Source organism: Hylobates moloch, unplaced genomic scaffold (genome assembly GCF_009828535.3).
Source record: "Hylobates moloch isolate HMO894 unplaced genomic scaffold, HMol_V3 SCAFFOLD_18, whole genome shotgun sequence".
Classification (NCBI taxonomy): domain Eukaryota; kingdom Metazoa; phylum Chordata; class Mammalia; order Primates; family Hylobatidae; genus Hylobates; species Hylobates moloch.
In genome coordinates, this window is record NW_026652293.1 from 46,222,717 (window position 1) to 46,238,965 (window position 16,249).

General features: G+C 35.2%; 1 protein-coding gene across 2 annotated transcripts in view; it reads left to right on the top strand.

Moving 5' to 3' along the window:
• USP24 (ubiquitin specific peptidase 24) overlaps positions 1 to 16,249 on the top strand; it is a 147,547-nt gene that overhangs the window by 54,635 nt on the left and 76,663 nt on the right. For both annotated transcript variants that reach the window (XM_032137650.2, XM_032137651.2), the window contains exons 9-20: positions 1,073 to 1,147; positions 1,720 to 1,878; positions 3,376 to 3,490; positions 3,697 to 3,800; positions 5,964 to 6,071; positions 6,276 to 6,371; positions 6,462 to 6,623; positions 6,825 to 6,872; positions 12,179 to 12,286; positions 12,949 to 13,098; positions 13,683 to 13,814; positions 14,635 to 14,746. In XM_032137650.2, the coding sequence (XP_031993541.1) occupies positions 1,073 to 1,147; positions 1,720 to 1,878; positions 3,376 to 3,490; positions 3,697 to 3,800; positions 5,964 to 6,071; positions 6,276 to 6,371; positions 6,462 to 6,623; positions 6,825 to 6,872; positions 12,179 to 12,286; positions 12,949 to 13,098; positions 13,683 to 13,814; positions 14,635 to 14,746 (1,369 nt within the window). The remainder of the gene's footprint in view (positions 1 to 1,072; positions 1,148 to 1,719; positions 1,879 to 3,375; positions 3,491 to 3,696; positions 3,801 to 5,963; positions 6,072 to 6,275; positions 6,372 to 6,461; positions 6,624 to 6,824; positions 6,873 to 12,178; positions 12,287 to 12,948; positions 13,099 to 13,682; positions 13,815 to 14,634; positions 14,747 to 16,249) is intronic.

Genomic DNA, 16,249 nt, shown 5'->3' on the forward strand with positions numbered 1-16,249 from the left:
GAGAACTTAGCATAAATACCCAACTGCTAACTAACATTAAGGTCTTTAGAAATTCCAGATTTTATATATAAACAGAGTGTACTTTAAAAAGAACAAGAAGTGTATGAATTCCCAACCAAGCACATCTGACTTCATCTTTATTTTAACTATATCAAACCATCCAAAATTAAATTCATTCAGCAATAAGTTCATATAATACATGTTACTTACATGACAGTTGTCTCTACCACTTGCTGCTTGTATGACTTCAGAAGACTCTTATTTAACTTGTGTGCCTCGATTTCCTAATCTGTAGAATGGCCATAATAGTAATAGCTGTCTCAAGAGTTGCAGTAAGGATTAAACAGCATGTGCTGAAAAGAACACTGTGACTCTCTTAACCGTAACAGCTCTCCTCCTTCCTATACAATTGGCATTAAGTGTAAAAGAAGAAATTCTGTCTGGATAACTGCCTGATGTCATTTTAGCTCATTGCTAATGTATTCTTGGCTTTGACAGCCAAATATTGTTTATCTCTTTGTTCATCAGTTAAGTTTTAAATATTTTCTTACTTAGATGGAAGTGGTAATTTAGATGTATTAATTGCTAATACTTTACCATTCTCACATACTCTTCAGAGTTAGTTTTCTGGTTGTGTTACCATTCTGGAGCAGTGTATTGTATGAATTTCATCTATAGGCCTCATTCACATCAGTAAGCAAAAGTCATTCATATGACAGCATAATTTCCATGGTGTGTGTTTATATTCATTTTTAAAAATCAAACACAAAATATTATAAAAACAATTCATGCTCAGTGTTTTAAAAGTTAGACTGTGTGTCTAAATTACCTTTATAAGACAGTAATGACAGAAAATGTACTCATAGTAAAGAAGCTGAGGCACCTAAGGTTAAGCAGAGTCAGTTAAGGGTTTATTTGGCAGTATTAGCTAGTTAGTAGCTGCTCTGATACGAAAATTTTTATCTTTTCATTGCACCTTCTCCTTTGTGAATCGTAGATGAAGAAGTATTCTCTCTCTACTTTTGGGACAGCTTCAGGAGTTCTTAATAACTGTAGCATTTTGTTTCTACAGCCCATGCTAGACCCAGTCATTCTTACTACAATCCAGGATGTACGGAGCGTAGAAGAGAAAGACCTCAAAGACAAGGTAAATGCTTTCTCCAACCAGATAGGCCCTAGTGCCAGTTAGTTCACAGAAGCAGAGCCAGGACTTAGCAGGGTTCACACACCATGCTCTTTGGATTCTGGTCACATGCATTCACATCAAATTAACTTTGCATTTCCTAATTAAAAAGTGCTGTTTCGGAAGCACCATTGGTGGTTGTTACCTCAGTCAATAGAGTTAATACAGTGTTCTCAGTAAGTGATACCATTCAGAATTTTACTAACATGATTTTGATGGTATCACAATTGGCATAGAGGAAGCTTTAAAATAATACGGTGTTAAAACTTACCCAGAGTTGTTTAAAGCAATTTTACCATTTAAATTTAACATGATTTGTTTTGTCTACCCTAAATTTTTCACAGGACCATTCCCTTTCCTTTACTGCTCACCCATGTGCTAAGTTTTGTTTCTAAGCAAAATGAAGTTAATTGGCCTTGTAAAATATCAGATACTGCCAGACCATTGTTACCCTATATTCTTGTGTGTGTTATAAGAATTGGGATCAAAATGTTTTTACAGTTCCTTTTTTGTTTTTTGTTTTTATTCAATAAAAGAGATTGGTTAGCATCCCTGAGCTCTTGTCTGCCATTAAGTTACTTTGCATGCGCTTCCAACCGGATCTGGTGACAATTGTGGATGACCTTCGACTAGATATTCTACTGCGCATGCTGAAATCACCACATTTCAGTGCTAAGATGAATTCTCTCAAAGAAGTAAGTTTTGCATTTGTTTCTATAAGACTTAATGCACAGATACTAAGTTCTGCCAAAATGTATGCTTATTAATATAAAAATGTTGGGAAATATGAATAATTTATTGTAATCATATAAAAAAGTTAATGATTCTGTTTAAAATGTTGTATATAATTGTCAGTAAAGACATCTTCTGTGTTATTTTCAAAATTTACATCTGAAATATTTAAAATATTTAGTGTTTTTGTGAAATTTCCTAGAATATAATCCCTTAGAATATACAGTTTGAGATTTACTTTTGCTCTAAGGGTACAGTTCATTTTGTTTTATTTCAGATGTAAGTTTACTTAAACCAAATCTTCTAACCGGGATTGGGACAAAAACCAAATGATTGCAGCAGTGTTGGTCGAAGCAAAATGATGGAAATATTTTTCTGTAGCTTTCTGAATTTGTTATCGTATCCACAGAAACAGCACAGTTGGTTTTGGTGTGTGACACGTGGAGCCAATGCAGTTCAGTTATAATTCAGTTATTTTTCCTTCGGTTTTGTATCGTTAGGATTCTTGACTACCAGTGAAAGAAACTCATCTTGAACCATTTTAGACCAAAAGAGGAGTTTATTGAAAAGAGGCTGGGTTATTTTATATGAATGAAGGGTTTACTAGCCAGATCAAGAAAGGATGGGCACATGTGGGCAACAGAAAACTAGAATTTGCAACCTGACCACTGTCAGGACTCTGTCCAAGTCTCATCCCTGCTTTTCTTAGTATGTTGGCCTTGCTCCCTCTCTACCTGCATTTGGCATTTTTCATATGGTAGAGATCAAGACAATGAATAGATCCCATGTTTCACATCCTGCGGTTCCCATCACCAGGAGGGACTGACTCACTCTTTCTGCATATGAAGTGTCTTCCTGACACTTCTGTATACTTTCCACATATAAAATTTGGAGGGAGTGCCTGGTTGAGGTTTGGGTTAGATGTTCATCCCTGAGCCAGTTAGCAGTGGTCCAGGGAATGAGAGCTGTAAGAATGACTCCATGTTCTTTTTTTTTTTTTGAGATGGAGTCTCGCTCTGTCACCCAGGCTGGAGTGCAGTGGCACAATCTTGGACCACTGCAACCTCCGCCTCCTAGGTTCAAGCAATTTTCTTGCCTTAGCCTCCTGAGTAGCGGGGATTACAGGCGCCCACCACTACGCCCAGCTAATCTTTTGTATTTTTAGTAGAGACGGGGTTTCTCCATGTTGGCCAGGCTGGTCTCAAACTCCTGACCTCAAGTGATCCACCCACCTTGGCCTCCCAATGTGCTGGGATTACAGGTGTGAGCCACCGTGCCTGGCCCTCCATGTTCTTTTTAAAGGGACATCACAGATGGTAGTCTGTTAACTTCTTATAACTGGCCTTTGATATATTTGGCTAGTTATCGAAGCACATTGTAACATTGTAAAAATTATATACATATATATGAATATTTGATAATGTATGTTAGACTCAGTCACAATAATCTTATCTTTTTAGGTAACCAAACTAATAGAAGATAGCACTTTATCCAAATCTGTGAAGAATGCTATAGATACAGACAGATTATTAGATTGGCTAGTTGAAAACTCAGTTCTGTCAATTGCACTGGAAGGTAAGTTGCTTTCAAAAAAATAAAAATTACCTAACACATAATTTAAATAATATATCTTTGTATTAAAAAGTATACAAAATTTTTGCTTTGACTGTATTAGCCTTTAAATGATCTTATAGTAAGTTATTGTTTTGAATTAATAGAATTGTATTTAGAGAGTCAGTGTTCACTATATCTGACTTTCTCTCTCATGTTTCCTCAATTAGGCAACATAGACCAAGCACAATACTGTGACCGTATAAAGGGAATTATTGAACTCTTGGGTAGTAAATTGTCATTAGATGAGCTCACTAAAATTTGGAAGATACAGGTAGGTTGATCTGAATTATTTTTGCCTTTGCCTAGCGTTTTTGGACTACAGGAGAGGGAAAAGGGTGGTGAGAGGGCAGGAAAACGGAACCTTTATCTTGCTTTAAACAGAGCAGCTGTACCTAACCCACTTTACAGTTTCAGGTTTTTATTAAGATTGTATGTGTAAATCCACTCACCACAAGAAGTTTCAAACTGCTGATCTAGTCTGGTCTTCTCATTTTTTAGACTAAAAAATGAGAAGGTTATATAGCAGTTAGTGGCAGAGCTAGGAATAGGTGTGTGTCTTTGTTTATCAATCTAGTGTTCTTTTCATTGTATTATTTTCATTAATAATTTTTTCCCATTTAGTCCCTATTAAATAAAGATGATTGATGAGTTTGTAGATCTCATCTTACTGGGACTGTCGAGAGGTGTGACAGAATCCAACATAGTCTTCAATTTTTTTTTCTTCACTTTGGTCATAGGCCATTTTACTGATTTTCCTGACTTTCCTGGCATTCCTACTTGAGTCCCCTTTACTAACTTACTCTCTTCTACTTTGACTATTTGGTTTTTTCAAGCCTTAGTTTTAGCCCCTTTCTCACTGTATTAGCTTTCATAAGTCAATTGCAGGCACTCCTGTGGCTTTGACTACATTTGTATGCTGTTGACTCTATGAATTATATCTCTAATTCAGATCTCTTCTTGGAGCTCCAATGCAGTATATCTAAATATGTAACACACATTCCCATGCGTAGCACGTTGGCATCTCAAATTCATTATATCCAAACCTAGTCATTCTCCAGTCTATTTCATTAATGGTATTACATCTAGTTGGTAAGCCAGAGAAAAACTGGAGCACTCTTTGACTCTGTCAACTTAGTCACTGTATCAGTCAGAATCTAGTCAGGAAGTAGAAACTATGCTAGGTATATCAAGCAAAGGGAATTGATTACAGGGGATTGTTTACAAAAGTGTTCCTAAGTAAGGAGAGGAAGAAAAAAAGAGAATGTTGGAGAAGCAAAAAGAAAGAAGGGGTATTAAGTTCAAGGAAATGAAGCTGCTCTTGGAGGTGCTTTTACTTTAAGTGATGGAACTGTCAAAGAGGTGCTACCGCCACCAAGGTTTCCAGAGTCCCTTGCAGCCACAGCCAGCATCTGCATCCACTCTGAGCTTAAGCCAGACGTACTTCATCCTTCATCCTGCCACTCATCTCCCAGCGCTTCCTCTCATTGGCAGAAGGTAACAGGAAGTTGGCTGGCAGAGGAGTTTGGGAAATGTAGTTGGCAGGCTCCCAGCCCAGCATTACAGAGCAGACTATAGAAAGTCAGGTGCAGGAGTAAAAGAAAACAGTCCCGGGTCCCAAGATATTACTTCCCATGTCTTGACCTTGGTGGAATACACTCATATAATTTTGTTTTGCAAGTATAAATTTTGAATCCACATAAGGTTGAAGATTTAGGTTGAAGATTAGAGACCGTGATTTATATATTGTATATTCGTACTACATTCAATGAATGACTCTATGTGCATAGTATATATTGAGAAAATTCTTAAGGAATTGAATCTAAAAATGTCCTCTTTCATTTCACGTCTCTCACATGATGAACAGTGAGGCATGACAGTGACGTAATTGAGGTTAAAAAGTGAATTTAAACCTTAAGGTTGACAATAGGATATATAGCTCTGCAGCAAAGACTTACTGCCAATGGGATAAGTAAACATTAATTGAAATCACAAAGTATCTATGAGTAAAATAAAAAATGAGGCAGGTAATACGCTCAATTGGAACCTTCAGGATCATTTATAAAATGCCAAAAGTGGGTACATTTATTTTATAATTCAATCTGTTTAAATCTTTTAGCAGTTGAAAATACTTTGTTCTCTTCTTGAAGTGAAATATGTCACATTGAGAACTTGATTCTCCTGGGTTTTTTTTTTTTTTTTTTCATTGTCGGTTTAAAGAACTAATGCTTCTAGGAATTAAATAAGGCTAGCTGATGACGATTAATAAAGGTTGCTTCATATAGTCTTGCCAATATTATGCAGGTGGATGCTGATTAGACTAGAGTCAATTTATCTTTGTTATATTTTTGCTTGTGCTTCTGTAAATTGCCAGAGGGAAGACTTAGGTTGTTCCAAGTTCCAAGACTTAATTTTTTTCCAATGTTTCCTTTTCCAGTCAGGACAATCATCTACCGTGATTGAGAACATTCATACTATTATTGCTGCAGCGGCTGTGAAATTTAACTCAGATCAGCTTAATCATTTGTTTGTTCTCATTCAGAAGGTACGTGTTCAGTCAGACTTGCTTACTTCTAAATTTTCTTAAAATAAGCTCTTTTGAGGTCCTGAATACCCCTCCTCCCCACCAATTAGCAGTATTTAAATGTACTTTTCTTACGTTATTAATGTTTTTAGCTCAAGTTTAAAATTTTTGCATATTTTGCCAGTTTGATCGTGAAGCAATTCCTGTGTCTTTTCCGTTCTACAGAGCTGGGAGACTGAGAGTGATAGAGTAAGACAGAAGCTTTTGAGCCTGATTGGACGAATAGGCCGGGAAGCTCGCTTTGAGACCACTTCTGGAAAGGCAGGAGAATCAAATGGATTTTTCTAGCTACAAATGCTCAAAGCAGCTATTTGCATATTGGCTGGCTGATCATATGTAATATTATTGTAGGTTTTAGACGTACTCTGGGAACTGGCTCACCTTCCAACCCTGCCCAGTAGCCTTATTCAGCAGGCCTTGGAGGAGCACCTCACAATCCTTAGTGATGCATATGCAGTGAAAGAAGCAATCAAGAGGAGCTACATCATCAAGTGCATAGAAGATATTAAGAGGGTTGGTTTCAGCTTTTACCTGATTTTGTTGTTAGAGCAACAGTATTCCCTGAGTAATTAGAGCCAAATAATTTTCCTCCCCTATTATGTAAATTAAACTAAATGCCGTATCTGGAAGCCCTTACCTTAAAGTCCAAGATCGGGAAATTATAGGTATTGCTTTTACCAAGTCACTTATATTTCTCTTAAAATGAATTTTCAGCCTGGAGAATGGTCAGGTTTGGAAAAAAACAAGAAGGATGGATTCAAGGTAAGAATTTGCAGATGGAACCAACTAAAAGGTATACTAGTTTAATAATTTCCTTTAATAAATTACATCACAATTTTAAAATAATAGTATGTTTTAGTGTTTCTTAATGTTCATATTAAATTTGATGTCTAAAAATTTGTCTATGACCTATGCTTTATTATTTAAAGCTTGAGAGTTACTCTTAATGGGCAAAAAATCTAGGGTCACATTCAAAGAGTAATTTTATTACATAATTTTCATAAAATTAGAAGATTTTCAACTTAGTTTTTCTTTTTAAAATTAAATCTAAAGTATGCACAGTTTTAATAAGTACAGCGGACTCCAAATAAATATTGTGCTTGTTTTTCTCCCATAAAGGAGAAATGGAGGAGCATTCATAGTATGAGAGAGAGAAAGGAAGGAGGTTCAGTCATTGATTGCACATAGTAGTGTTTCAGGTTCTTCATTTAGACATGTTCCTAAAGTAATTCAATAGGCAAAGTCATTCAGTGAGTATCTGTTGCTGGGGCTTCAGTTTAGAAGGTAGGGTTGGATAGGGACTTGTATAAGAGGGACTGGGACTGTAGGTTACTGTGAACTTCTGGACTGTCCTTGGAGGTAGAGGTTAGCAGATTGAGCAGTAATGATTGCAGCTCTCCTGTTGTTCCAGTCCTTAAGCCTCAAGCCTCTCCTCTGAGAGGGGTGATCACAGCAGCCAGGTCAGTGGACTGTGCTTCTGTTGTTGCAGCGGCCCTAATTGGAGCAGCGTTGTCCTCTCACCTAGACCCTCAGGGTGCCCAGACCAAACAAAGCCTAGCACCGGAAAGGCTTCCACTTTCTGATTTTCATTTTGTTATTAACATAGGAAAAGTTTTGGTAGAATAACTAGTGGCTTAATAATTTCATTAGTAAAACATATTCCTTGGCTTTTGTTAAGTATTTCTTTAAAGGATCTTGGATACCGCCAACTAATTTTCATTGGTATATTAAGAGACTCTTAGCTCAGTGGGCTTTTATTTCTTATGTTGTGTTTGATCACAAAGTTTAGTTGGGGGCATTGAAGAACTTTGTGTTTTATATTTCTGACACTGAAATGTGACCAAGTGAATTTTCTACATGTAACCCAGCTTTAGAGATTTTAAAAGGTATTTGCAAACTGGAGCTGGTAATTCTCAGGTTATGAGGAATTTTTCTTTTAACTCAACAACATTGCTTTCTTTTCACTCAGATACAATTTGAATTTTTCCAGTTTTCTTAGCTCAGTGATTCAGATAACTAAACAACCTCTCCTTATGATTAAAATTCATCCAGAGTTATTGAAGATGTTTAGAACCTTCAATAGTAAGAGGAAAAGGGTATCCATAGAAAAATGGTCTTTTCTTCTCAGCAACAGACACGTTTCTTTGTATATAAAAGGTCAAAGCTGAATGGATTTTTCCCTCCCTCCAGGGAAGTGGCGTTTAAAACCAGAATATCCCTCCTGACCATTATTCCTTCCTTGTTACAGCTAAGCATTACTTAGCTTTTCTAGTCAGTTGCATCACTGCATCTTTATTGCTTCTCTTTGCAGTCATTTCATTTATGTCTGTTGTTTTATAACAAAACTCAAAAAGTAAAAGGAGAATTTTTGGAGTTATTTTGTGAGACTTGAAAGGAATATTCTTTCTTTTTTATTTCCCCACTGCTCCCAGTAAAGAAATTCTGGTGTACCATTATTTCATTCTAAACAATAATATCTTGCCTTTTATATAGCACTTTTCAGTTTACTAAGTGCTTTCATGGACTTTTACAAAGTACACATTGCTGAAGGGGGGCAGTGGGAAGATCAAAGCCCCCTGGATATGGCTCCAGGCAGGGGGGTGAATTATTTACTTCCACTAAAGGTGTTTTTCTATGCTATGCCCTTTCCTGCCAGGCAGCAAGGTGGGCTGACTGGGGATTATGTCTCCCTGCCAGGCTACACAGAAACTAAGCAAAGGGTAAGACAAGATCACCCACTTCTTACTCCCCTCCCACCCTCAGCTACCTCTATTCTCCCAACTGATTCCCCTTCCCTCTGCTTTTGATACTCTTAAAATTCCCAAGTTCCACTGTTGTGTTCAGAAATTCTGACCTTGATTTCCTAACTTTATTTCTGTAGATTCTGCAGGGTACCCTCGGCTCCGTTGGTCCTCTTTCCTTTGCTGCTTCTGTACCTTCCACTGTCTACCCCAATCCTTCCCTCTTATTTCACTTCTTTTTTTCTTCAATTAAAAAGTTTAAATGTACTCATCCAAAAAAAATTACTAAACCAAAAAAAAACCTCATTTTCCCTCATTTAGTTGTATCTGAATATTCCTTAAGTTGTTTATCTTCAGGCCACCTACCATAGCGCCTGACAGGCTTTTAGCAAATGTTGGTTTCCTTCCTCTTACTTCCTCCCCTTCACCCTGTGAGGACACCAAAAGCCTCACGTAGACATAGCTGAGTTGCCTCTACTTACCAAAACACATAACAGAAAGTAAAACTAGCAAGATATCCTCAGTACAGATACTTTCACATGATGTAGTTAGTACAGGAGGAAATAACTTTTAGAAATTGTCCTCCCAAGCAAAAATTTTTGCTGTGGTCCTAGATAAAAGGATAGGTCTGGAAAAACAAGACAGATGAGGAAGTGGGGATGTTCAACTTTGAAAAGAGAGAACTCAAGAAAATGTGAAAGCTTTCTTTAAATACTTAGAGCATTGTTATAGAGAAGTTTCATTCAACTTACTTTTTATGTCTCCTAAGAAATTATGCAGAAGCATGTTTCAGTATCAATGAACTTTTACGTGAGAACAGTCTGAAAGCAGAATTCAGTCCCTTCTGAGGTAGTGAGTTCCTCATCAATGGAAACACTAAGTCAGTCATTGTGTAAAAAATGAATAAAGAGAATTTAGGCATAGGTTTGCAGGCTAAACCAACTGACCTCTAAGGCTTCATCTAATGTTGAGTCCAATTTAGACATCCCATCAGCTCCTACTTATGAAATCTCCACTCCGTGACATTATCAGATATCTTCATTGTAATTGGAGAAGAGTAATTTAAATTTTTCTTATAAGTTGTCACCATGTCATAGATAAGATGAAATAAATAACATCTTTCCTGTTTGCTAAACTTTAAGAAGGCTATATCAGAAATAATTCTTAAATTTTAATTTTATAGACTTTTTCTTTGAATTTTATTGTATAACAAGTTACCTTCAAAGGATAATTTTCAATATTAAATAAAAATATTGTTACCATAATTGACTTAATTGGCCATCATGATACTTTTTAATATATTTGCTTATTGCCGAAGAGTTCATATTTATGTCCCAATTTTGTAATCCTTTTGGGAAGGTATCTGTTTGGATATAAACCTTACAGTTTTTATTACTGTCGTTTTGCAACTTTTATAGTGTAGCCAGAAATAGTCTAGCTAGTCTCACAAGTAGTTGACCTTTAATATATACCTTATTTCTGTGATTCTAAGATGCCAGTGATTGCAGGCTGCATCTCAGATATAATAAACTTGCAAAGAAGAAAGAAAGAAACTGTCCGTTTTGCAGTTATGGACCATTGGTTTAGATTCTTAATGAGAGGTTGAGCCTAAGCCTTTTTTTGAACAATTATGAACAACTTCATGGGAGCACACTGCTTTGCATTGTATATGGTAATGCTTTGGACCTCTCTGAAATCTTTAAGATTGGCTGTATAATTTTGAGGCATGTTGATGAATATGGAGTTTTGTGTGCTTGTTCTCTTTTGTAAAACTCAAGCTGCTTTTTTTCATAATTGAGTTACGTACACTACAAGTTAAACACCTTCTCTTGAAATAAGGTGCAGCTCAGCACAGAGAGACATTTAGTGCTGAGCGGTACAGCCCTTCACAGGGTATGAGTCTGTCATGCCAACTTCTCCTGGCTTTGGAAAATGCGTTAGTGTGAGATGACTGACTGTTTTCTTTTAATTGTGTTGATGGACACAACTGGTTAGTTAGTGCTGCATTATAGTGTAATCTTTTTGATAACATTTAAGTAACAAATTAGTGATCCAAATTTAAGTGAGAAAACCATTCTTGTTTGGTACTACCTATACCAGGTAACAACTAAAATGACAGGTAGATGAACAAATACCTTTTGTGTACAGCTAAGTTTGCACATACTCAGGTAAGCACAGCTATATAAAAACTTACTCCTGTGCCTAGTGGCTAGTGAGTTTCTTTTGACATAATTGTCTAAAGTGTCAATTTCAGAAATGTTAAAATATATGAAATCTTTGTCTTAGAATCTAGGAAATACGGTATTTGCTGATTGAGAATTGGCTGATCTCTATGAGGCAATGAAAAAAGTATTGTGTGACAATAACTTGCTCACATTTACATATTCAATAGTGAGATATTTCTCTACAAAGACAACAGAAGTGTATTTCCCCTCATAAGGGTCTTCATCTGACACTAAGGCTCAATAGAACAAGGAGGCCTTAAGACAAAAAATTCCAGCCTCTGAAGAATGCTGAGGACTCAAGTTTTTACTCAGCTTTTTGATTAGAGATTTAATAGTCATGTTTAAACTGAAATTCTTACCAAATTTTAAAATTTCATAGTTTGAAAGATGCTATTTATTAAAAAGTAGTTCTCTTTATAAAGAGTATTACACAAACAGTAGACTTTTTAGATCTGTACTATGACAATCCGGATTGTCATATACTAGTTTCAGAAATAATATATTTGAAAGTGTTTTGAAAAATGTACAGTGTTAAGTGTAAAATGTCTGTAATAATTAATAAAAGTAGAATTACCTCTTATGAAAGTGTTTTAACTAGGAAATACAGGTTATGAATATTTTCTTTAATATTTAGACCACTATCAGTATCTTGATCATGTCATTGGTATCCTAGTCATATAATCATAGAAAGCAATATTCTTACTCCATTTTACTTACCATGCAGTTCAGTATTATCCAAGTTAAGCTTTGGCCATCAGTTTATTTTGTGTCAACATGACTTAGCAGCCTGTGCTACTTAATCTATCCTCTGAAGTTGCTAATTCCTTGTTGTCTGTTTTTTGCTGATGTACCCCTGTACATTTACTGTCACTTCACATCCACTCCTGTTTGCAGTTCTTGGCTTTAGGAAATTGCATGCAGAATAAGAAGTTGAAGACTGAATTATGAGTGCATGGAGATAAGCTCTAAATGGTCAATATAAAGAGTAAAATAATAAAAAGTGTAACAATAAACCTGATTGACTTGGAAATTTTTTATAGCTAATAAATGAATCTGCCGTTTATTTCTAAATTTAATTAATGTAACTTCTTTTTAACTCTAGTCATCTCAGCTTAATAATCCCCAGTTTGTATGGGTGGTACCAGCCTTGCGTCAGCTCCATGAAATTACTCGCTCATTCATAAAACAAACCTATCAAAAGCAAGACAAGGTAAGGGTATAGCTATTTTTTATTATTATACAGTTACTTGCATAACTTTTACAATAACAAAACATGGCTAAAATTGCTGAGTTTATAGTCACTATCTTTATGTCTATTGATGTAATTCACTTATATCATTTAATAATCTTGAGTTTAAGCATCATTCTGCTTTCATTTCTGTGGAGCTTTTTTTTATATCTCCTTAACTCATTTTCTTTTTATTTGCTTAATTTTGAAATAGTTAAGCCAGTTTTTAAAAGTTAGAATGGCATTTTAAAAATTGATTTGAAAAGATTAAAAAGCTTGTTGCTTGTCTTGTGTCACAAAAAGATTAGTTTGCTTAAAGTACTAGAGTTTCCTCAGTGTATAGACTTGGGAAGAATGATCCAGAAAAGTATACAGGAAGTGAAATAGTTATTTTTATAGGCTTTTAAAAATAAATAAATAAAATGAATATTTTTAAATGGAAAACATTAGTAGTTTATTAATTTTCTAGTAAATGTACATGCCAGATTGATTTTATTTACTTTTGTGTAGGAAATAAGAATGAAGAAATTCTTATGTTGGCTTTTTCTCATCTGGGACTACATCTTTAAATAGCAGCTTGTATTAAACCAGCAAAATAACTGCAAATTCTCATTACCACTTTTCTCTTTGTTATTTTCCCCAAGAGCATTATTCAAGACTTGAAGAAAAATTTTGAAATAGTGAAATTGGTAACGGGAAGTTTGATCGCTTGTCATCGGCTTGCAGCTGCTGTGGCCGGGCCTGGAGGCTTAAGTGGCTCGACACTAGTGGATGGCCGGTACACTTACCGGGAGGTATCAGGCCTTGTGTTTTTGCTTCATGATTTACAATATTCATTTGACCTTTTTATACTTACACTATAAAAAGAATTTTTGTTAGCTGTAGCTATAAAGAGGTTGTATGAGGTATCTTTGTAGTGATGGAGCAGTTTTGTGTCTTGATGTTTGTGAGTTACCTTTCCATATGATGAAGGAATAAACATCTTTGTCTTTGATCTGAAATAATAATTGCTAATTCAGTGGATAATGGGTTTTGTTTTTCAAATCAATTGATTAGTAATATTATTGTTTTTTAAAAAATTTGGAAAAAAATCTTAACTCACCAGTTGTGAGTTTGTAATGTTTTACTTTGAGATTGCTGAAATTACATTTTATTGACATCCAAAATCAACCGAATTTCTAATAGACTTGAGATAGATAGCTTCTATTACATTGTACTATCAATTTGTAAACAGAATTCTAATATTTACTTTACCCTAAATTATATGAAAAAGGATTAAGTAAAACTGTTGTTAAAACTTAAAGTTTTGTTTTGTTTTAATGTTGCTTTTAGGAATGAATGCCTGGAGTTAACTAATTAGCATTATTTCTTTGTGCAGTATTTAGAGGCACATCTAAAATTTCTGGCGTTTTTCTTGCAAGAAGCTACTCTGTATCTGGGCTGGAATCGTGCCAAGGAGATCTGGGAGTGTCTTGTAACTGGCCAAGATGTTTGTGAATTAGATAGAGAGGTAAGAAGATGGTATTGTGGATAAAGTAAGGCAGAAATATTTAAATATTTCACTTTTTCTGTGTGTCTCACATCTTCTAAACACTTTTCAGTTTATATAAGCATAAGTAGTACGGGCCAAGAACTGTAAGTGCTGAAAAAATGTTTTATATAACATATATTCATGATAAAAATAAATGTATGTGTTCTTTGGTAATTTTCATACCATTCTGGATAAAATACCAAATTTAACCAAATGAGTATAAAGAATTCTAGATATATTTAAGTTTTTTCCCCTCCATATGAAACTAATTGTAAGTTGCCAACAGAAAACTTTGAGTTCCTATAATGATGTTGCACCCCAAAAACAGTAAAGAAGAATTAGTAACTGGCCACATTTTTTTTGTAAACTATAATTAAACAGCCAAAGATAGATTAAATCAGGAACAGAACACCTGCCTTGACGTTTTCTAAGAGTAAATTTCATTTTCCTCATCTTATTTGACAGAATAATGTTAACTACTTCCTAGACTTGTCGAAAGGCCTCACTATTGCGATAGTGCCCAGCATAGTGCCTGGTGTAAGCAGGCAATAAATGTTGATGGAAAAACCCAAGTATAAAATTCAGTGAAAAGTATGAATAGATATTTTTATTATCTAGAGGAAAGATTGCTAGTAACTGCTTCATTTAATTTCAGAATTCCAAGCATTTTAGCTTTGAGTGGTATTTTGACAATATAAACATTTGAAGTATTAAAATTTATCTTTACTTTTCCAGTTTGGAATATGTATGTGCCTGAAATGGATCTTAGTTATAGGGTAATATTCGTCTTATTCCACAGATGTGTTTTGAATGGTTTACAAAAGGACAGCATGATCTCGAGAGTGATGTTCAGCAGCAGCTCTTCAAGGAGAAAATTCTTAAATTGGAGTCATATGAAATCACTATGAATGGTAGGAAAAAACTTAAAATCTTTTTTTTTTCAGTACTTTTAAGTAAGAAGTGTTATTCTTTACTTTTAATCCTCCTTCTCAAAAGCAACTTAACAGGAATATCCTTCTAGAATTTTTCTTGTGCATATAAAGACATATTTAGTACACAAATTCCTTTTTACATGAATGATATCTTATAATTAGTTTTTAAATCATACAGCCTGCTAGATCAAATTGCCAAATTGTCTTTTTAAAATTTCTTAGTACAGAAGGATTCATTAAGGTAAAAATGTATCAAAGTATAGAAATCCTCCTTTCAGATGTTTCTTTTCATTGAATTTTTAAATTGAGATATAATTTACCTACCATAAAACTCACTTTTTAAAGTGTATATTCACAAAATTATGTACCTTCACTCTGTTCCAATCCCAGAACGTTTTCATCACCCCAAAAATAAACCTATACCCATTAACAGTCACTTTCCATTCATTTTATCCAGCCTCTAATCTATTTTCTGTCTTTGTGGATTAGCCTAATCTGGACATTTGATATGAATGGAATCATACACTGTGATCTGTCGTCTCTGGCTTCTTTCATTGTACTAAGGCATAATGTTTTCAGGGTTCGCCCAGGTTATAGCATGTATCAGTACTTCATTTCTTTTTATGGCTTTATAATATTCCACTGTGTGGGTATACCATATTTTATTTATCCATTCTTGAGCTTATGGACATTTTGATTGTTGCCACTTTTTGGGTGTTATGGTTAATACCGCTGTAAACATTCATGTACAAGTTTTTCAGTGGGTATGAGTTTGCATTTCTCTTGGATGTATATCTAGAAGTCAGATTGTTGTGGCATGTAATTAACCTTTCAGGAACTGCCTGTTTGGCAAAGTGCCACACTATTTTGTAATCCCACCAGCGATATATGAAGGTTCCAATTTTTTCACATCCTCACCAATACTTGTTATTATCTGCCTTTTTTTATTTTAGACATCCTAATGGGTATAAAGTGGTATCAAAATTTAATGGGTGTTTTTTTGGTTTGTTTGTTTGAGATGGAGTCTTACTCTGTCGCCCAGGCTGGAGTGCAGTGGCACGATCTTGACTCACTGCAACCTCCACCTCCCAGGTTCATGTGATTCTCCTGCCTCAGCTTCCTGAGTAGATGGGATTATAGGCACATGCCACCACTCCTGGCTAACTTTTGTATTTTTAGTAGAGACAGGGTTTCACCGTGTTGGCCAGGCTGGTCTCAAACTCCTGACCTCAGGTGATCCGCCTGCCTCAGCCTCCCAAAGTGCTGAGATTACAGGCTTGAGCCACCACACCTGGCCAAATCTAATGTGTTTAATGTGCACTTCTCTGGTGACTGATTATATTAAGCATCTGTTTATATGTGCTTATTGGCCATTTGTTTATATTCTTTAGAGAAATCTTAAAATCTTTTGCCCATTTTAAAATTGGTTTGTCTTTTAATTGTTGAGTTGTAAGAGTTCTTTATATATTCTGGATACTAGCT